Source organism: Prunus avium, chromosome 2 (assembly GCF_965620075.1).
Source record: "Prunus avium chromosome 2, drPruAviu1.hap1.1, whole genome shotgun sequence".
Lineage (NCBI taxonomy): Eukaryota > Viridiplantae > Streptophyta > Magnoliopsida > Rosales > Rosaceae > Prunus > Prunus avium.
The window spans coordinates 25,596,892-25,620,168 of record NC_142285.1 but is presented as its reverse complement, the minus strand read 5'-3'; the positions used below and the strand labels follow the sequence as shown (position 1 = coordinate 25,620,168).

Sequence of the window (23,277 nt, the reverse complement as noted above, 5' to 3'; positions counted from 1 at the left end):
GTCCATTGTGAAGTTCAGAATGTGTATGATCCAACCACACAAGTATTGGCCCAATCCAAGCTCGGAGGAGGAAGTTAAGGCCGAAACAAATTGCTAACTCAGTTTGCTCGCTGACAAAATCCATCCTGAGCATGGTTCTGTGTTTGCTAGGTGACGGACTCCAGATTTATCCAATGGGGCTGAATTTTGGATATGTTATAGTACACACCCATTGGAACAACTTTAATGAAGAATGTTGCCTCATCCGAGCTATGTAGGTTGCTGAAACAAAGCTTGCAATATGACCTACGGAACTGGACTGGCAGGGGGCTGTAGCCAAAATGAGTTTGTCTTTAAGCTCTTCTTCTCTTCATCCAAATTAGGCCTTAACATGCATGAATTGCATGAATTATGCTCTCTTGCTCTTTTGGCCTACAAAACACATAAAGGGAGGCAAATAAGTCAAAATTATAAGAAACTAAGCAAAAGAAGTAAGTAAATTGGGCATGTATATGTATGAAATTATGAGCTTAACACACCCCCAAACTTAGATTTTGCTAGTCCTCGAGCAAAACAAAAGAGAAACAAAGATAAAAACAAAACAAGAAGTTAACTAGACCACTTTCGTAGGTAACTCGATTGCATTGAGCGTATGCAACAAGCCTTTAAACCTCTAGGCATCCCTAGTAGGAGGAGTTGTGTCTCCTGAGGGTTTAACAGATACGATACCCACAAACGTTTTTCTAACTCTACAAAACAAAATGGTTAGAAAAACAACTTTGAAATCAACTAATGAAAATGAAAGAAAGTTTTAGTCATACCTTCAACACCATAGAGTTGCCAAGATAGGTCATCAATCAGTGTGTACAAGTGGAAGCTATAGCTCAAAGGCACACAGTTTCAAAGCAAGCACACTCAAACCTTGAATAGAGAACATGCTTCGACTCTAATTCTCACAGATAACACTCAATCACTCAGAACCTATGTTTTAATTCTCTCAAGAAAGCATAAGTGAGTGTATGAAATAGAAGCACAAATTTGGTTAGATCTCATGAAAGGAATTAAATACTAAGAATAGAGATACACACATACTTACCAGCACCCATGAATACATCCTCAAAGATCAGCTAGGTCTTTCACAATGTTGTAATGAAAGGCTAAGGTTTAGGGGAAATGGAAGAATTGGAAGGAAAAACAAATAACTTAAGAACATACCAAGGTTGCATGCTTCATTAATCTGCAAGGCATCATTGATTTAGATTGGCATGGCAGCAAACTTCATGGTATCACCTGGCATGGACTTTATTTTTCACACTTAGATCAAATCGAAACACTTTCATCTTCGTTGATTTGATCTGCATCTTCATTAACTTCATTGCACAGATTCACACCAAATTTCATTTAGGTACACGGCAGCAACTTCCTTGCATCAAACTTTATCTTGGCACACCTTGGTATATTTCTAAGTTATAGGGTATGGCTACAAGAGGTTAAGTATCTCAGATTGAGATACAAAGGTAGGGAAAATGATGAGGGTGATAAAAGAAAAGGCTTTGAGTGTTTGGCTTCAAGAGGGCTAATGGAACACACATATGGGTAGGGTGAAAAGAAAGCATATAGAATGGTTATACACACATAGCCTAGCATCACTTCAATGAGTTCATTCATGAATGAGAGCAAGCATATGATATCTGCAAAAGAGAATCATCCTTAGTATTCGATCAAAATGAAATGATGAGATCAATTAGAGTGAATTGAAGAAAATAAGTATGGATGAGAAATAGAACACTTTAAACCCTCTCAAGAAAGCAATTAGGCTCGATATAGCTCACTAGGGTAGTCTCCACTATTTTCCTTCAAGAATTTGAGCATGGTACTTTAGCCACCAGAATTCTAAGAGCCAAAGCTTTGTGAAGTGCAAAATTCTGATATGAAAACCTCAATGGCAGCTCCATAGCATCGATTGTATGACATTTAGAAAAAAAAAATTAGTGACAAATGAACGAAAATTGAAACACAAATGAATGAAATTTGAAAACCTTCCCCCCAGACCTGAATTAAACATTGTCCTCAATGTGAAAGCATACAAAAGATGATTGAGAACAAACAAATGATAAGGGAAAAGTTAGAAGAAGGTTTAGGAAAAATTAAAAAAAAAAAAAAAAATGAATATATAAGCAACTCATGGATGACCAGTTAAGGGCCTCAGAAAACACAGCCAGGGGATCCGGGAAGGTTGGAGGGGTCACAATGGTCCCGCTTAAAACCCAAACTTCTTAGACACCGAAGGTGTTGCTTAAAGAACTCCTAGACACTGTATTGACGGAGGTGCTCACTGGGGTTACCAAAAGTTAGCTTATATGAATTTTTTTTTTTTTTAAATTTTTTTTTAATTTTTATATTTATTTATTTATAAAAAGGAACAGAAACTTAAAAATAAAAACAAAACAAGTAAAGAGAAAGGATTGAAATGCTTCCCCTTGATGCGATTAGGTCGATTGCTACCAAGCACCTTCTTCTTGAACACATGGGTTGCCTCCCAAGAAGCGCCTTAGTTACTGTCTTGGCAAGACATTGTGCAATCAGCTAAGTTGATGGTACGAAGGGAAGTTGATCTACCACATGGCCAGTTTGGATGCCAGCTGAAACTCCCTCATAGAATGGCTTTAAACGTTGTCCATTTACTTTGAAAGTCGAGCCATCTTTAGGGTTTTGAATCTCCACAGCTCCATAGGGAGAAACATTGACCACGGTGAATGGGCCTTGCCATCTAGACTTCAATTTTCCTGGAAAGAGACGCAAACGTGAGTTAAACAAAAGAACTGACATACCTTTGGAGAACTCTTTCCGTTGAATGTTTCTGTCATGGTAACTCTTGGTTCGTTCTTTGTAAAGCTTTGCATTCTCATAAGACTCATGTCTAATTTCTTCCAATTCATTGAGCTGAAACTTTCTTGCATGGCCTGCCTTGTCTAGATCAAAATTTAACTTCTTGATGGCCCAAAAAGCATTGTGTTCAAGCTCCATTGGCAGGTGACAAGCTTTCCCAAACACAAGACGATAAGGGCTCATTCCAATGGGAGTCTTATATGCAGTCCTATAAGCCCATAATGAATCATTGAGCTTAGCTGCCCAATCTTTCCTTGTATTGTTCACCACCTTCTCCAGGATGTGCTTAATTTCTCTATTGCTTATTTCCACTTGACCAGAAGTTTGCGGATGATATGGTGTAGAGACTCGATGGGTGATGTTGTACTTCTTCATGAGTGCTTCGAATGGCTTGTTACAGAAGTGGCTGCCTCCATCACTAATGACAGCCCTTGGAGTACCAAACCTTGTGAAAATATTATCCTTCAAGAACTTCAGCACCACCTTATAATCATTGGTTTTGGTGGCTATGGCTTCCACCCATTTAGACACATAATCAACAGCAACAAGTATGTAAGTATAACCAAAGGAAGATGGGAATGGTCCCATGAAATCAATACCCCACACATCGAAGAGCTCCACAACAAGTATGTTATTCAATGGCATTTCATTCCTGCGACTTATGTTCCCCATCCTTTGGCACCTATCACACTTAACACAAAAATTAAATGCATCTTTAAATAGAGTGGGCCAAAAGAAACCAGATTGCAGAATTTTAAGTGCTGTTTTCTTAGCTCCAAAGTGACCTCCACAGGCCAATTCGTGGCTATGCCTAAGTATGCTTTCTTGCTCTTCTTCTGGAACACATCTTCTGATGAGTTGATCCGGGCAATGCTTGAATAAGAAAGGTTCATCCCATACATAATGTTTCACCATGGAAAAGAACTTCTTCTTATCCTGAGAAGTTAAATCATTTCTAAGAACACCACAAGCAAGATAATTAACAAAATCAGCATACCATGGCTCTTTGACTTGGGCAGCATATAGTTGTTCATCAGGGAAAGTCTCATTCAAGGGTAGCACAGCTCCTCCTTTTTCTTCAACCACAATTCTGCTTAAATGATCAGCTACCACATTCTCACATCCCTTCTTATCTCGAATCTCCAAATCGAATTCTTGCAGCAAGAGAATCCATCTAATCAAGCGTGGTTTGGCATCCTTCTTAGTGAGCAAGTATCTAAGGGCTGCATGGTCAGAATAAACAATTACTTTAGAACCAACAAGGTAAGAACGAAATTTTTCTAAAGCAAAAACCACAGCAAGCAACTCCTTCTCTGTTGTGGAGTAGTTGATTTGAGCATCATTCAAGGTCCGGCTAGCATAATGAATCACATGGGGCAGCTTGTTCTTCTTTTGACCTAAAACTGCACCAATAGCAAAGTCAGAGGCATCACACATTATTTCAAATGGTAAAGACCAATCCGGAGCTATGATAATAGGGGCTGAAGTTAGCTCCCTCTTCAAGGTAGAAAAAGCTTCCATGCAAGCTTCATTAAACTCAAAAACAGCATCCTTAGCAAGGAGATTACACAATGGCCTTGTAATGCTTGAGAAATTTTTTATGAACCTTCTATAGAATCCAGCATGACCTAGAAAGCTTCTAATTCCTTTAACAGAGGTAGGGGGTGGAAGATTTGAGATGAGATCGATCTTGGCTTTATCCACTTCGATTCCCTTGCTTGAAATCACATGGCCTAGCACAATGCCTTGTCTCACCATGAAGTGACACTTCTCCCAATTCAAAATCAGATTTGTTTCCTGGCATCTTTTAAGCACTAGAGACAAGTGGTGAAGACAATTATCAAAAGAGGAACCAAAAACTGAAAAATCATCCATAAATACCTCAATGAATCGTTCCACCATATCTGAAAAGATTGACATCATGCATCTTTGGAAAGTTGCTGGGGCATTGCACAAACCGAATGGCATCCTTCTATAAGCAAACGTACCAAATGGGCATGTGAATGTGGTTTTCTCTTGGTCTTCCGGAGCAATGGGAATTTGATTATAACCTGAAAAACCATCAAGAAAACAATAGTAAGCATGGCCAGATAAACGTTCAAGCATTTGATCAATAAAAGGTAAGGGGAAATGATCTTTTCTAGTGGATGTGTTCAACTTCCTGTAATCAATGCAAACTCTCCAACCAGTGACAGTTCGTGTAGGAACTAGCTCATTCTTCTCATTCTTCACAACGGTGATTCCGGACTTCTTTGGAACAACTTGCACAGGGCTCACCCACTTAGAATCTGAAATTGGGTAGATGATTCCTACATCGAGTAGCTTTAAAACTTCAGCTCTAACCACCTCTTTCATGTTGGGATTTAGCCTCCTTTGGGCATCACGAGATGGTTTGCTGTCTTCTTCCATTAAAATCCGGTGCATGCACATGCTTGGACTAATTCCTTTGATGTCTGCTATGGTCCACCCAATGGCTGTTTTATGCTCTTTTAGAACTTTAATTAAGCTCTCTTCTTCATGTGAGGAGAGACCTGCAGCAATTATAACAGGGAGAGTTTCGTTAGCACCCAAATATGTATATTTAAGATTATTGGGAAGAGGTTTAAGTTCTAGCTTTGGTGGGATGACAATGGATGGGTCCAATTTCGTGGATGATGGTCCAAGAGGCTCGATTGGTGGCCTAAATGATGGTGGGTATGGCGGAAACACTTCTAAGGCAGCCACCACTTCTTGGAACTCCGGTTCACAAAGATCTTCCTCTTCTTGTGTTAAGACAGCTTCTAAAGCATCATTAGACTTTCTCTGCAAAATTTTGGAAGAAACCTCATGATCCACAACATCAATTGAAAAGCAAGAATCAAGAGAGATAGAAGGTTGAGATAGAGCATTAAGCATTTTAAATTCAACAGTTTCACCCAAAACAGTCATGGAGAGGGTGCTATCTTTCACTTTGATGATTGTGTCTGCAGTGGCCATGAATGGTCTGCCTAGGAGAATGGGATCAACACGATCTCCATTTGGATTGTCTTCCATGTCCATCACTACAAAATCAGCAGGGAGAATTAGTGTATTAACTTGAACTAGAATATCTTCTACAATACCTTTTGGATATTTTATAGAATGATCAGCTAGTTCAAGTCGCATTGAAGTCTTCTTCATCCCTTCTAAGCCAAGCTCTTGATAAACTGAATATGGCAAAACATTGATGCTTGCTCCCAAGTCCAACATGGCTCTTCCAACCTTCTTGCCTCCAATGTTAATGGGAATGTCAAAGCTGCCAGGATCATCTAGTTTTGGTGGAAGCTTCCTTTGCAATACAGCACTTACATTCTGGTCGAGCTTTACTCCTTCATTTGGAGCGAAATTGAGCTTGTGAGTTTTCAAGTCCTTGATGAATTTTCCATATGCAGGAATCTGTTCAATAAGATCAAGCAAAGGCAAATTGATATTAACTTTACTCAAAATATCATAAATCTCTTTAAAAGCCTTATCTTGCTTTGCTTTCTTAAGACGGCCTGGAAATGGAATCTGTGGAACATATGGAGCGGGTGGCACGTATCTATCTTCTTGAAGATGTGGTGGCACAAATTTGTCATCCCTTTTATGCAATTGGAATTGATCGGATTTCTGAGAATCTGATTTGGCCTTAGGAGCAGATTGAGAAGTTTTGAGTTGTTCTCCTTCCGTAGCCATGGTCTCCTCGTCTTTATCTTCTACAATCACAACATCATTTGAAAGATTAGAATCATCTTTATTATCAATGATCTTACCTGATCTGAGCACATGAATGGCCTTGGCTTCTGGGTTCTTTGGATTGATCTCAGTTTGGCTTGGCCATTTCCCAGGCACTCTTTGAGTTATTTCAGCAGCTATTTGGCCTAATTGGACTTCCAATTTGGAGATGGCAGCTTGTGTAGTTTGCTGAAAATTGGATTGGTTGATTGCCATCTGCTTCACTATATCTTCCAATGATGATGATGATTGTTGTGGCCTTTGGAATGGAGGGGGATTTGCTTGATTCTGGGTATTTCTCCATGAAAAGTTTGGATGATTCCTCCAACCTGGATTATAACTTTGAGAGTATGGATCATTTCTTGGACCTTGGTTGTAGGAATTTACCAACTTAGCTTGCTCTTGCACAAATTCTGGATATCCAGCCCCAAGTGGACAAGCTGTGGTAGCATGGTCATGAGATTCACAAATACTACACACTTCCTTCGGAGGGCTTCTTGAGTTTAATGCAAGAAGAGCATCTAGCTTTTGTTCCAGTTTTGAAATCTGCACACTAGAAGCATCATTAGAACCACTAATAACACGTTTACCTCTTGTATCCGTATGTTGGGTCTCCATTGCTATCTCCTCAAAGAGTTTGTACGTTTCTTCTGGAGTTTTGGTTTTAAAAGAACCACCTGCAAAATTGGTGACTATATTATGACTAGAAGGGGTTAGTCCTTTATAAAACATACGCATTTGAAGCTTCAATGGAATCCCATGATGAGGACATTGGTTGAGCAACCCATTGAATTTCTCCCATGCTTCACAAAACGATTCATCATCTTGCTGTGCAAATAACAAGATCTTGTCCCTAAGCATGTCGGTCTTTTGCGTGGAGAAGTATTTTTCCAGGAACTTCTTTTGAATGGCAGACCATGTAGTGAGTGAACCAGGCTTCAAAGAATTCAACCAATACTTCGCCTTATCCTTTAAAGTGTATGGAAACACTCTCATTCGAAGTTGATCTTCTGTCACACCTGTCAAGGGAAAAGAACTCACAACATTAAAAATATCCTTTATATGAGTCAATGGATCTTCATTAGGTAAACCATAAAAGGAAGGCAGCATATTAAGATGAGAAGATTTAAGCTCATAATTTCGAGCTACAGTGGGCAGCAAAATGCTTGAAGGAGATGCTGGAATTGTTGGGATATCAAGTTCTCCCATGAACTCAATGGCAGCCATCATTTCTTCTTCTTCTTGGTCTGAACTTGCTTCCGAATTTGAAAGTGAAGAACCGGGAAGTTCAGTGTGGAGAGCAAGACTTGTAAATGTAGCAAGAGCTTGCTCTTTTGCAGTTGACAACTCCCTTTCTAGACGATTCTGAATTTCAGAGGTCACTCGTCTGGGTTGCAATGATGGTCCTGCGTTCAAAGATCTAGAACGTTGGAACGAAGACCTCACTTGTTCAAGTAATGGATTTTAAGACATAAACTACCTGAAACAGAAAATTAGATTAATTAGAAACACTAAAAAGAATAGGGTAACCTTGGGCACATAACCAGGGAAGAACTTTCGTTCAGTCCCCAGCAACGGCGCCAAAATTTGTTGTTAATAATATGTTAACTCGCAATTGTACGGGGCAATTAGTAGTATAGCAAGACAAGTACGAGGTCGTACCCACGAAGACTGAGAAGTTCAAATTAGTTATGTACTTTAGATTACCAAATTCAAGAAGTTAGGAAGTTAAATCTAAAACAGAATTTAAAGCAAGAGTGAGTTTGAAAACAAATACAGCAAGATTAAAATGAACTTTGAAGTGAGAATGCTTGTGATTATAGAAAGAAATGAACAAACTGAAATTGCAACGGAAAGCAAGTAAACAAAAGTAACAAAGGGTGGTTTTGAAAGTTAAAACACAGGTTTGGAGACTAGGGCATTCGATTCACCATAACACTTCAATTCTGGGTTATAAAGATTCAAGTAACAAGTCTAATTCAGATTCAAAGATTGATTCTAGCTAAAGTATGATTAGGCCATGGTGTTTGGTCCTAACCTTGTGTTCCTAATTCCCTAATTTGATCATTTGATGTCTAACCTAAAATTAAGCATTAGGAACCCATTAAGCATAGAAGAACATTTTAAACAACCAAGTATGTATCTAATCCCTGTTGTCGAATGTCCATACATACTCTTCCTATTCATAGTTCAATTCGAATTAAAGCATGGTGTATACTCTTAATTCAAACCAAGATAGTTAACAAACAAGTTCTAATGGTGATCAATCATTCAAACAAGCATGTTAACTTATAAGCATAATGAATAAGAACATGAATCATGAATCAAACTTGAAACTCCAAACTTATAAACCCAGAATATTCATGTTAGGTTACATCGAAGCCCTAGTTATGGATTTAGCTACTCATAATGGAAAAGAGACTTGAACAGAAATGAGAAAACATAATGAATGCAATAAGAGTAGAAAAACCCTTTTTCTGAAGTTCTTGTGGTGTCCAAGGCTTCTCCAAGTGCTTCTCCACTTCTAATGCTTCTCCAAGAGCTTCCCCACTTCTAGAAAGATGTATGAAGGATATGGAGGTGATTTGGGATGAGTTTGAGTGAGTGGTGATGGCTAAGGAAGATGAAATTCGTAGGGAAATGGAAGAGAAGTTTGCTGGAGTTGTTTTGGTGATTGTTGGAGTGTTTGGGATTGTGAGAGTGTTTGAGGATGGTTGGAGTGAATTGTGGGGGTTGTGAATCTCAGGATTTGTTGTGTCTTGAATGTGGAATGGATGTGGTATTTATAGGGAGAGGGGAGTGATAAATCTGAATTCAATATGGCTAATGCATACAACACTTGCATTATAAAAGATGAATTGGTTGATGCACTTCACTAATGCATACAACACTTGCATTATAAAATATGAATTGGTTGATGCACTTCAGCAATAAATCCCACCAGCAGCCCTAGCTCATCTTCATGTCACCATGACCAAGCTTCCAACCAGCTACAATAGCTCATGCCTAGCTCACCATGACCAAGCTTCCAACCAGCTCATCCTGAGGTCAGCATGACCAGCAACTTCAAGGGCTTACAACTTGGGCTAGGCTGAATCAAATGAAGACTTTAAGATGTCCATTGTGAAGTTCAGAATGTGTATGATCCAACCACACAAGTATTGGCCCAATCCAAGCTCGGAGGAGGAAGTTAAGGCCGAAACAAATTGCTAACTCAGTTTGCTCGCTGACAAAATCCATCCTGAGCATGGTTCTGTGTTTGCTAGGTGACGGACTCCAGATTTATCCAATGGGGCTGAATTTTGGATATGTTATAGTACACACCCATTGGAACAACTTTAATGAAGAATGTTGCCTCATCCGAGCTATGTAGGTTGCTGAAACAAAGCTTGCAATATGACCTACGGAACTGGACTAGCAGGGGGCTGTAGCCAAAATGAGTTTGTCTTTAAGCTCTTCTTCTCTTCATCCAAATTAGGCCTTAACATGCATGAATTGCATGAATTATGCTCTCTTGCTCTTTTGGCCTACGAAACACATAAAGAGAGGCAAATAACTCAAAATTATAAGAAACTAAGCAAAAGAAGTAAGTAAATTGGGCATGTATATGTATGAAATTATGAGCTTAACAAGCAGCTATATCTACAAGCAAGGACTCGGAAGATGAAACTCAGCTTTGGCATTTGAGGCTAGGGCACATGAGTGAGAGGGGCATGCAGGAACTACACAACAGAAAGTTGTTGAAAGGTGTTCAAAGTTGCAAGCTTGAGTTCTGCAGATTTTGTACCATGGGAAAGCAATCAAAAATAGCTTTCAAGCAGCGAAACAAAGAGGAAGAAAGCACGGGTGTGCTAGATTATATTCACACGGATGTATGGGGGCCATCACCGGTTAAATCGAAGGGTGGAGCTCGCTATTTTGTGACTTTCTTGGATGATTTTTCCAGGAAGGTTTGGGTCTACTTCATGAAGGAGAAATCTGAGGTCTTCACCAAATTCAAAGAGTGGAAGGCGGAAGTAGAGAACCTAACCGGAAGAAAGATCAAGATCCTAAAGAGTGACAATGGTGGTGAATATAAGGACAGCAAGTTCCTTGAGTTTTGCAAAAGTGAAGGCATTAAGAGGCACTTTACCGTGAAGAAGACACCCCAACAAAATGGAGCTGCGGAGAGGATGAACCGAACTCTCATGGAGCGTGAGAGATGTATGAGAATTCATGCAGGGTTGCCCGAATTTTTTTGGGCAGAAACGGTTAACCACGCTGCCTATTTGGTTAACCGATCGCCTTCAAGAAATCTTGAGTTCAAGTGTGCAGAGGAGGTATGGTCTAAAAGGTCAATCGATTATTCGAATCTTAAGGTGTTTGGGTGCAGTGCATATGCACTTATTCCTAGTGATGAAAGATCCAAGTTGAAGCCAAAGTCTTTTGAATGTATTTTCATTGGATTTGAGAGTGGTGTGAAGGGCTACAAGCTGTGGGATCCAGTGAACCACAAGAAGATACTCAGCAGAAATGTTGTGTTTGATGAGAAGACCATACCTATGAACAAAGTCAAGAATTCAGAGGCAAAGGAGGATGTTGTTGAGAAAGAAACAACCATTGAAGTTCCACTCAAGAAGGTGTCAAGAAAGACTTCACGGAAACAGCCAACTGAAGACGTTCAGGAGGAGGTGGAGTCTGACATTGAAGAGGAAGAAGCTGGGCAGCATCAACAACACACTCAAGAAGAAGAAGAGGCTCAAGAACAGGTGGAGCCATCATCTATAGCTCGGTCCAGGCCCAAGAGAACCATCAAACCACCTCAAAGGTTTGGATGGGAGACGGATGCAGTTCACTATGCCCTAAATGCTAGTGAAGAAGAACCAACCACGTTCCAAGAAGCTGTTGAGAACAAGGAACGGGAAAGTTGGATGGAAGCTATGATGCAAGAGATGGAATCTCTACACCAAAACTCAGTTTGGGAGTTAGTTCCTAAACCCAAAGGTCGCAAGGTTATTGGCTGCAAATGGGTGTTTAGGAAGAAAGAAGAAATGCATGAGAAGGGTGCCACCTTATTCAAAGCTCGGTTGGTGGCAAAAGGATTCTTACAAAAGGAGGGAGTTGATTATGATGAAATCTTCTCTCCGGTGGTGAAACATACTTCTATACGACTACTACTCTCCATAGTAGCACAAGAGGACATGGAGGTGGAGCAAATGGATGTGAAGACTGCTTTCCTTCATGGTGAATTGGAGGAAGACATCTACATGAGCCAACCTCAAGGGTTCATTGAAGCAGGGAAGGAAAATCTGGTTTGCAGGTTGAAGAAGTCTTTGTATGGGCTGAAGCAATCTCCAAGGCAGTGGAACAAGTGCTTTGATTCTTACATGATGAAGATTGGGTATAGAAGATGTGAATCTGATTGTTGTGTTTACTCTCATGCATTCAAGGATGGTAACTTCATCCTTTTGCTTCTTTATGTTGATGACATGCTAATTGCATGTAAGGACATGTCAAAAATCCAGAATTTGAAGACATTGCTTGGAAGGGAGTTTGACATGAAGGATCTTGGTGCTGCACAAAAGATCCTAGGAATGGAGATAAGGAGAGACAGAAAGGAAGGCAAGTTGTGGCTGTCACAAAGCAAGTACATTTCCAAGGTACTTGAAAGGTTTAATATGATGGATTGCAAACCGGTGTCTACTCCTTTGGCGGAGCATTTTAAGTTAAGTGCAAAAGAATGTCCTTCTACGAATGTGGAGAAGGAAGAAATGAGTAAAGTTCCATATGCAAGCTTGGTAGGGTGTCTCATGTATGCAATGGTGTGCACACGCCCCGACTTAGCCCAAGCCGTTAGTGTGGTGTCAAGGTATATGGCGAATCCTGGAAGGCAACATTGGACAGCAGCAAAATGGATTCTCAGGTACTTGAAGGGCACCAAAAGGCTTGGGATATTGTTTGAAAGACAACAAGGAAATGCATGTGTGTCGGGGTATGTAGATTCTGATTATGCAGGAGATTTAGACAAGAGGAGATCCACCACAGGATATGTCTTCACTTGTGGTGGAGGACCGATTAGTTGGAGAGCAGTGTTACAATCGGTTAGTGCCTTGTCTACTACGGAAGCGGAGTATATGGCGTTAACGGAAGCTTCAAAAGAAGCGGTATGGCTGAAGAGATTGGCAAAGGAATTCGGGATAGCTCAAGACTTGGTGGTGATTCTAAGTGACAGTCAAAGTGCTATTTGCTTAGTGAAGAATCAAGTGTTCCATGGGAGGTCCAAACACATTGATGTGAGGTACCACCGGATAAGGGATTGGGTGAATGATGGAGACATCACAATAATGAAGGTTCATACAAATGAGAACGCTTCAGATTGCCTAACAAAGCCAGTCACAGCAGCAAAGTTCAAGCATTGTTTGAGCTTGCTCAATCTTGTTACATGCTAAAGATTGAGGTGGAGTTCTTGAGAGTTATCAGGGCGATTCTCAAGACATTACAGATGTCCTGGAAGGCAATGATGTCCACAAGGAGCATTAGGCTCGCCATGGTGGAGATTGTTGGAAAAAATGGCTCACCTAAAAGGATACAAAGTTTTTTGGCGCTCAAAGGATGATTTTGAATCTGCCTAAAAGCGACCGGTCGCTGGACATTTGCGACCGGTCGTTTTGAAGCAGATTCGAAGTCTCGTAAGTAATCGACGAGCGACCGGTCGCTAGTTCTTTGCGACCGGTCGCAGGCACACGAGCGACCGGTCGCTGGACATTTGCGACCGGTAGCTTAGAAGCAGATTCAAAGTCTGGAGGGAAAACTTCTGGCGACCGGTCGCCCATTCCTGACGACCGGTCGCTCCAGTCGTGCTGTGATGCTTTGCTTACGTATTTTCAACTGTCTTTTCAATGGCTATCGCTTTCCACGAGTTTGCAGGTGCTTAATGGATCACTTCTGAGGTAAAAGAGGGTTGACTACCTGCTGGATAGTTGGGAGAGCACTCATGGCTAATTGGTTATCCTATTTTGATTAATCTCCTCTCCATTTTCTGGTTTAATGGAGGTGGCTGAGTGGGATTGTATTACCTACCTAATCTGACCCTTAGTCTAAGTGGTGACTAAAAGGAAAGAACGTGGAGGACAATCAGATATCCTATCTCTTGTCCATTGGCTTGTGTAGGTAATGGGATGAAGTAAGATAACACAAGGGAGAAAGAATGTTGAACTAATGTAGTGGCAAAAGCTGGAAACAAGTTAGAGTTTCTTTAGAGAGCTTTGTTCAGAAAAACCAAGGTGAGAGCAAGAGAGTTCTCTAAGTGTATTAAGGTGTTGAGCAAGGGTGTGAGAGAAACAGATTGTGAGGGTAGTGTTCTAAGGGGGTTTCCTTTGTAAACCAAAGTTGTAACCTATCTTCATTAGTGAAATTTCTCAAGGTGATCACCAAAGAGGATGTAGGCAATTTGCTGAACCTCTATAAACACTTGTGTCATTTGTGCTTGGTTAATTTCTGTGTGTGTGTGTAAGACTCATCCATCATTGAGTTCTTTGTCCAAAGTCCATCAACAACAAGATCTTAAAAGGGCAGTGAGTTAGTCATTAATTCACAACAGATTGTACCAGTGCCTTTGACTTTACAAATTGAGCCATCCCCCATCATAACTTCACCACCTTCTTCTTTTTCATATGTGTCAAACCACTCCTTGTTTGAGCACATATGGTATGAGCACCCGGAATCCAAAATCCAATCGGAAGAGGAACACCTTGAAGAATTAGCAAATGCATTAGTTTTAACATTGCCATTAACACATAAAAGCTCACCATCACTTTCTGTGACTTCCTCAGCTGTGTTTGCTGCATTCTTCCCTTTGTTCTTCTTCTCCTTCCATATGGGGCAATTCTTTTTCCAGTGCTCCTTTGACCCACACTCGAAACAACCTTCTTTTGCCTTGGATTTTGACCTTCCTCTGCTGCCTTTCTTGCCTTCACGCCTCTTTGAACGGCCCCTCTCTTCGGTCTTAGCAACTAGACCTTCACCTTGAGGGTTTTCTCCTGAACGTTGGGCCATCCTATGATGCGTCATGATATCTTGCACCACCGGCTCAAAATCCAGAGTGACCTTCCCGAACATAAGAGTAGTTCGAAAGTGTTTATAGGATGGAGGTAAGGATGTCAACAACATAAGAGCTTTATCCTCCGTACTATAATTAACTTCCATTCTCTGCAAGTCAGCAACACATCTATTGAAACTACTTAAATGTTCCATTAGATTACCTCCCTCCTCCATCTTAAGATTTAGGAGTTCTTCCTTTAGGAAGAGTTTGTTGGACAGCGACTTCCCTGCAAACATCTCTTCGAGCTTCTCCCATGTTTGCTTCGCTGTATCCTTCAACACGTTGATGAGCACCTCATCAGAGAGGTAGTTTTCGATGGCTCCTCTGGCTAACTCGTCAAGTACACCCCACTCATCATCTGTCATACCTGTTGGCTTCTTTTCCTTGCCCACCAACACAACATGGAGATGTTGTTGTGTAAGGGCTGACTTCATCCTCCTTTGCCAAAGCGTGAAGTTCTCCTTCCCTGTGAAGGGCTTTAACTCCACCTTCATGTTGACAGATTGTGGCAGCCTCTGCAGCATAGAGCTACTTTCACCTTCAGCTTCCTTGTCACCTGCCATCTTCAACACTCTAGCAACTTGCTGCTCCAACACAGCTCTGATACCACTTGTTGTGAAGTGAGCACAAAACTCAACTCACCCTCCCCTAATGATCTTGTTGTTGATGGACTTTGTGACAAACACAATTATGGATGAATCACACACACTACACTTGAGAAACCAACCGAGCACAAAATGACACAAGAATTTATAGAGGTTCAGCAATTGCCTACATCCTCTTGGTGATCCCCTTGAGAAATTCACTAATGAAAGAATAAGTTACAACTTTGGTTTACAAAGAAACCCCCTTAGAACTCTATTCTCTCCCCAAGCTCTCTTTTCTCTCTCACCCCTTGCTCAACACTTTGATACACTAGAGAACTCTTAAGCCATGATTTGCTTCTTGCATGCTAAATCCCTTTATATATCCAAATATGCAAGAGTGTGAATGCAACCTCACACTATTCAAATGTTGGCTACCAAACTTAACCATGGATGGCTACCAAACATTCCACCATTTTGTGCCACCAAACAAGTCACCTATTTTTGACAAAGATGGCAAGCCAATATTTACTCACATGGGCAACTCCAAAATTCTTCTAGAAATGAGTCAACCATGTCATGGAATTTAGGTAGAAATCCATAGCACACAAAAGAGGACTTTGTATCCTTAGGTGTGCCAATTTTTCCAACAAGAATAATGCACTTGAATGCATCAGCAGATTTTGTATGTAGTTCTTACAAATTTTTTCGTGCAGGGATTATTTATTAAGCATACAAGGATTGGGCTTGAAAAGTGTGGAGTGCGTCCGGCTCTTAACCCTGCACCACGTTGCTTTCCCGGTAACAATTTTCTGGCTGCTAATTTGTTATATTCTGATAAGAGACTCAGAACATCTTACGAACTTAAATTGTATTTCTTTGTTGCTCCATAAAAGGTTGACACAAATGTCGGAAGGATAGCAGTACGACTAGGATGGGTTCCCATCCAGCCACTACCTGAATCATTTCAGCTACACCTAGTGGAACTGTAAGAAATAATGTTTCGACAAATGAATGCTTAAGTTTTCTGGTAGTTCCAAATGCTAACCATGTTCCTCTCCAGGTACCCAGTGTTGGAGTCAATTCAAAAGTATCTGTGGCCAAGACTATGCAAACTTGATCAACTAACCCTGTAACCTCATAGCTCCCTAAACCATTCAAGTTGAATTTGAGAGCATTATTTTTGTGTGCAAATATTCATGCATGATTTGTTTGATTTAACTTGCGCTTTTACTCATTGGCTGCCTACTAAACTACAGGTATGAGCTGCACTACCAGTTGATTACATTCGGAAAGGTATGCATGGAATTTCATTAGTTACAGTTTACAAACATTATCTGTAATTAATCAAAAATAAAATAAGTGGCTCAAACATTGATTTGTATGCAGGTTTTCTGCACAAAGAGTAAACCAAATTGCAATGCATGTCCAATGAGAGGAGAGTGCAGACACTTCGCAAGTGCTTTTGCAAGGTTTGAGCAATAATCTCTGAAAAATTAAATGTATACTGATGCCACTGTTCAGGCAAATAAACACAGAAGCAATTCATGAGTATTTTCAGATATTTCGAGGCATGGGATTCATGCCTCACTAATTAGCAATCAGAAAGTGTGTAAATAACTTAGACTATGTTTCAGTAATCACATGGAACAATTAAGAGAAGTTTTTTTTAATCTTTTTTTATCTTTTTTTGAGGACCTTCCCTATTGAGAGAGGCGATAGTATACTAAACTCACACACACTACACGGATGCTAGGACTCAAACCCAGGACCTTTCCTGGGAGGAGGAATTGCTCCAAACCACTACATTGGGTCCTTTTCTATATTTATCAAACTTAGTTAAAGAAGAAAATAGCATTACTGAAACCAATACCAACCATGTTTGGTGCAGTGCAAGACTTGCCCTGCCAGGGCCAGAAGAGAAGAGCATTGTCAGTTCAAGTTCTTCAATTGCAGCCGAGACAAATCCTACTATAGGTGTTACTCCCATGTCACTGCCTCCACCCGAAAACAAATCGCTCCAGAAAGTAGGTACTGAAATTAACAAGTGCGAACCAATCATTGAAGAACCAGCAACGCCAGAACAAGAGTTCACGGAGCTATCACAAAGTGACATTGAGGACTTTCCCTATGAGGATCCTGACGAGATTCCTACCATCAAACTCAACATTAAAGAGTTCAACTCGACAATAAAATATTATTTGCAAGGGAACAGGGAGCTCCAAGAATGCGACACATCCAAGGCTTTAGTTTGTTTGAACCCAGATGCTGCTTATATCCCTGCCCCCGAGCAAAAGTTTGTCACTCGACTACGAACAGAGCACCAAGTGTAAGTATATATATCTTCCCATAGTCGCAAAACCACATATGCTTGTCCATAAGCTGGACTTATATTCAGCTAAAGTAGGGCCTCATTCTAGTTTGAAGTTCTTACTAATGTCTATGATTGGATCAGTTCGTACTAATGTCTAGAAAAAATAAGTCTTGGTGTCTAAGTGTCAAACATAGCAGGCCCGTCCGAGCAGGCCCCGCTTATGTAAGGTCCGGCACGGCACGGGCCATATCTTTGGACCTAAATACAGAATTCCTGTCCTGGACCTGAGAACTCTCTGCTTAGGAGCCAGTATGTTCCGAGTTTTGGCATACATGCCCTATATACTGTTGTGAATTAATGACTAACTCACTGCCCTTAAAGATCTTGTTGTTGATGGACTTTAGACAAAGAACTCAATGATGGATGAGTCTTACACACACACACAGAAATTAACCAAGCACAAATGACACAAGTGTTTATAGAGGTTCAGCAAATTGCCTACATCCTCTTTGGTGATCACCTTGAGAAATTTCACTAATGAAGATAGGTTACAACTTTGGTTTACAAAGGAAACCCCCTTAGAACACTACCCTCACAATCTGTTTCTCTCACACCCTTGATCAACACCTTGATACACTTAGAGAACTCACTTGCTCTCACCTTGGTTTTCCTGAAAACTCTCACAAAAACTAATCTTGTTTCCAGCTTTTGCCACTACATATGTTCAACATGCTTTCTCCCTTGTGTTATCTTACTTCATCCCATTACCTACACAAGCCAATGGACAAGAGATAGGATATCTGATTGTCCTCCACGTTCTTTCCTTTTAGTCACCACTTAGACTAAGGGTCAGATCAGGTAGGTAATATAATCCCACTCAGCCACCTCCATTAAACCAGAAAATGGAGAGGAGATTATTCAAAATAAGATAACCAATTAGCCATGAGTGCTCTCCCACCTATCCAGCAAGTAGTCAACCCTCTTTTACCTCAGAAGTGACCCACTAAGCCTCTGAAATCTTGTGGAAAGCGATAGCCCTCAAAAACACAGTTGAAAACACGTAAGAAAACGTCACAGCACGACTCGGACGACCGGTCGCCAGAATTATTTTCCCTCCAGACTTTGAATCTGCTCTGGACGACCGGTCGCAAATGTCATGCGACCGGTCGCTTGTGCTTCCTGCGACCGGTCGCAAAGAACTAGCGATCGGTCGCTCTTCAGTTTTGCTCCAGACTTCGAATCTGCTCTGGACGACCGGTCGCAAATGCCTAGAGACCGGTCGCTTGAGGCAGACTCAAAATCCTCCTTTCAAAAAACAACCTTGTATCCTTTAGGTGAGCCATTTTTTCCAACATATACAACCATATGTACATGGACATAATTATGAATTCTCTGTGACACTTCTACATCCTATTGATATGATGCAGGTATGTGCTACCAGATTCACATCCACTCTTGGAACGGGTAAGTCGAAATGTTACACTTTATATCTAGAATATGTAGTGACCTACATGAAGCATTCTTATTCTCAATTAAGCACTATTCAATTTTACAGATGGACAAACGGGAACCAGATGACCCAACCCCATATCTTCTTGCTATATGGGCACCAGGTAATCTGAAAACAGAACATTGCTGAAACAGTTCGTCTAATATAGAATTCCAAATAATCTCTCCAAAAGTAACGAAAAAACATGAACTTCGCAGATACATTGTTGAGAATCTTGACATCATGCGAATTTAATTAATTTGATTTAATAGAACAAGTTAGAACTCAGAATACAGATGAACTAGGGTTAGCTAATCTGCTAGCAGAGATATGAAGTTAAATATTTCACATTTTTCTTGGTGATTCATTTATTCTACATTTCTGTATACTAGGTCAAACTTCGAATTCAATTCAACCACCAGAAAGCAGGTGTGGCTCCCAGGACAAAAATAAATTGTGCAATGAGAAGACATGCTTTTCATGCAACAGTAAAAGAGAAGAAAATTCGCAAACAGTCAGAGGCACAATTTTGGTGAGTAAAATTGACTGTCATAATATGTCGAAGCAAAGAATAGACTACCTGCAGTTGTTTACTGAAATTTGATTCAACTTGTAACAGATACCTTGTAGAACAGCAATGAGAGGGAGCTTTCCGCTCAATGGAACATACTTTCAAGTTAATGAGGCAAGTCTTATTCAAACTAATCTCCTTGAGTTTATCTACTGTGCACAGTCTGGATTAAGTTAATAGCAAACCAGAAAGTACACCTTATGCAAGTTAGATTAACCACTAGCCTGAACTCATGCAACCCAATTGGTAAAGAGTCTATGTGCCTACCCTAATGAGAAAAGCTGTTGCTACTTCATCCAGTTCTCTAAGCCAGAATATCAGAGCCATTAATGTCCAGATTTATAAACAAAGTTCTATCACAATGCAGGTGTTCGCTGATCATGATTCTAGTTACAATCCAATTGATGTTCCAAGGCAGTGGATATGGAATTTGCCAAGACGGACCGCATACTTTGGAGCTTCTGTAACGTCAATATTTAGAGGTAAGAGAAATCTAGATACTTGCCAACTAAAGATGTAAAAATTAGTTACAATGGAATACCTATTGTCTAACAATGAAATACCTATGTCTATCAGGTCTATCAACAGTGGGAATTCAATACTGCTTTTGGAAAGGTATGTGTTTTCAACTTCAGTTCTTAGTGATTTGTCTGCCCAGTTTGATGATAACTCTCTAGGCACAAGTACAGAAATAAGAAGATAACACAAGATCATGAATTTAACTTCCAACAAAAACTACATTGTATTTGGCAACTACAATAAACGTCAACGCAACCTACTTAATTGCTTGCAAATACATCTTGTTCCGGTAATTCTTCTAGAATCGATCACAAGATCATATAAGTCTATTTAGAATATTCAAATATCCCAGTCATATAAAGCTAATGGATTTGATCATTTGAGTGACTAAATCATTTGAACATAACATTTAACTGATTAAGCAACTGTTAAGTTCAGACATGGCAAAGGAGGTACACTATCAGACATGATAATGAGAGGTAAACAATTAGAAGATTAGTTTACACCTGTACATAAATTTACGTAAAAGTAAAGATTAGTTATACTACTAGATTATTAACAAATGGACTGATTTTAAGTGACTAAAAATGTAACCTTTTCCTTTCTAGTTTTTAGTAACCTTTTCCTTTCTAGTTTTTAGTTTTTTTTTTTTTTTCTTTTTGGGGTTAAGAGATAGAGTATAAGCAGAGAGAATGGATGTGAAGGGTGGAAAAGGAGTGGTGGTGGGAGGAAGATGGAAGAAATGTACACGGGCCCTAATCTGTCTTCATTCGTCCCATACATTTCCCCTCTACATGTCCTACCAAAAACCAAAAGGCTACCAAACAGGCTCTAATTTGTAGTTATAATGAAAAGGAAAACATGAACTTGTCGTTGACAAAAGTTTAGCATGAGGTCATTCAACTGACACCTTATTTCGTGGACAAAAGTTGAGTTCCAAAATTATGCAGAAGGTTATTCAACTAAGTTAACTTGCTCCTTGATTTGCAGGATATGTTTGTGTGAGGGGATTTGACCGGAAAACAAGAGGACCAAGACACATAAATCCCACATTGCACATGCCTGCAAGTGAGTTGACCAAGACTAAAAAGGAAGAAAAAAGATAAACAGATCATAGTGCAGAGAAGATTTTGATTAGAAACACAGAAGATTACTGACTGTTTGAGAAGAACAATGACTAAGAAATCCTAGCATCTTCAATTGTTCTTCCTCTAGCATGAGATGCAGTCACTATATGTTCAGACGGCCAGCAGAAAGTGGTTTTCAAACATAAAATGTGAGATCTCGTGACAAGTTGATTGTAATCTGTCCAGAATTATAATTAGTATTTTCAATAAATGAACTGGTTATGTGTGGGTTATTTGCTCCTCTCCACCAAGATGCTGAAAATACTAAGCATCTATGACCTAAATCTTAGATGTTCAAGGTTGTCAAGTTTATGAACAAGTTACAAGTAATATTCAAACCATGCTGAATCTCAACAGGTTAAAAGGTCTGAAAGCATGTAGAACATGTCAAACAAAGTAGGGCAAATATTCAATTATGCTCATATATGCTCATATGCTCATATTTTTATTCTTCTCCAATATGGGGGGTATTTATAAGGAAATACAACCCTTAAAAAAATAGGAAATAAATCTAAATTACAATAGGAAATAAATCTCAATTATAGTAGGACTAGACAAATGGGTAAGTAACCAAAATCCTAACATAGTAAGGAATCAAAATCCTAACTAAATAAGGACTTGCCAACATTCCCCCTCAAGTTGGGGCAAAGATGTTCACATGCCCAACTTGACAAGCAATGTTTTTAAAGTACGCTCATTTTCAATGTTTTTAAAGTTTTTTTGATTTCATTGGATTGAAAGTGCATCTTTTATACCATGAGTGTATATGCTTGATTTCCTACATGCAAACTATGCAAAGAAATGCATGATTTTTGTTTGATAATTGAATTTGCGAAATGTTTGAAACATGAATTACATTAATAATTGCTTTTTATAATACATGTATTGAGTTTTAGAAAAACTGAAGTTTCTGTTTTTTGAAAGACACTAGAATGGTTTAATGAACATGCCTATTTTGATGCGCAATTAAATAAAGAACTATCATGAAAATGTTTCTAAATTTAGATGTTACTCTTTCATGATTAATGAAATATATGAGCATGTATCTTTTTATATAATAAATGACAACTATGCTTTTATAAGTTTTCTCATTCAAGGTTATATGCATATATATTAGTAGAACTCATGATTTATATATGTATAATTAAAGTTAACAAGAGGCCAAGTGTAGAAATTTAATTAGTTTGCTTAGGTAGCATGAAAACTTGGACCTTGCATGGTTATTTCGTAATATAGTTATCATGAGTTTAATAGCATTTGAATCATAGTCAATATAAACATGAAGTTTATAGATAAATGAGATGTTTATGGTTGGTTCTATTGCTGAAAACTTTCTGTCATAATTTGACTAGTAAGAAATATATTATAAATATTATGGATTGCAGATGATGTATATTTGAATGTACTTTTGGCTCTTTTGAAGAAACAAAGATTGATAAGTTAAGGAGTGTGATTTTCATGGAAAGATACCTCTTGATAAAAAGGTTACATAGTATCTCCATGGAAACGTACCTCTTGGTATAGAGGTTGTAAGTATGAATTTAAACGATATAACTTCCATGGAAGGAACTCTTTAATGAGTTGGTATGTCCATGATGAAATGATATATAATAGGTGGAGGTACATAACCACCTAGCAAAAGACACATATGGTTCTCTATTTATAGAGAATGTATCCTGCAAAGTTTTATATAATGATTTGATTTATATTTTGATTGATATTAGAAGCAAAGTTTAATGCATAGCATGGTTATTATTATTTGAGTTATGCTATTCATTAATGACAAGACCTGACCCAAATTCCACTTTGGAATCTGAGCCAAATCCTGTGCATGTCCAACACCTGGCAGGTGCCGGGCACACTTGACCAAATTGCCCTTCTAATTAAGACTCAAAATTCTTTTAAGGTTTGACTTCTGCCGAAAATTTGGCAGTCTCCTTTGTAATTCGCTCGTTTCCCAAAATTTTCACCTATATAAAACACAATTCTACAA

The 23,277-nt window shown here is 39.4% G+C and overlaps 1 protein-coding gene and 1 non-coding gene across 2 annotated transcripts in view; both read left to right on the top strand.

Annotated features, from left to right (window-relative positions):
* Positions 1-21,603, top strand: part of LOC110747175 (transcriptional activator DEMETER) — a 39,281-nt gene extending 17,678 nt beyond the window's left edge. The window contains exons 8-20 of the mRNA XM_088249476.1: positions 15,981-16,065; positions 16,161-16,252; positions 16,328-16,396; positions 16,524-16,560; positions 16,654-16,736; positions 17,156-17,593; positions 19,006-19,042; positions 19,134-19,191; positions 19,460-19,599; positions 19,687-19,752; positions 20,006-20,120; positions 20,215-20,253; positions 21,148-21,603. Coding sequence (XP_088105602.1) covers positions 15,981-16,065; positions 16,161-16,252; positions 16,328-16,396; positions 16,524-16,560; positions 16,654-16,736; positions 17,156-17,593; positions 19,006-19,042; positions 19,134-19,191; positions 19,460-19,599; positions 19,687-19,752; positions 20,006-20,120; positions 20,215-20,253; positions 21,148-21,263 — 1,375 coding nt within the window. The 3' untranslated portion in view covers positions 21,264-21,603. The remainder of the gene's footprint in view (positions 1-15,980; positions 16,066-16,160; positions 16,253-16,327; positions 16,397-16,523; positions 16,561-16,653; positions 16,737-17,155; positions 17,594-19,005; positions 19,043-19,133; positions 19,192-19,459; positions 19,600-19,686; positions 19,753-20,005; positions 20,121-20,214; positions 20,254-21,147) is intronic.
* Positions 7,355-7,461, top strand: LOC148296726 (small nucleolar RNA R71). The gene has a single exon (XR_015834176.1). It is a non-coding gene; the product is annotated as a small nucleolar RNA R71 (small nucleolar RNA).
* Positions 21,604-23,277: the final 1,674 nt, after the last annotated feature.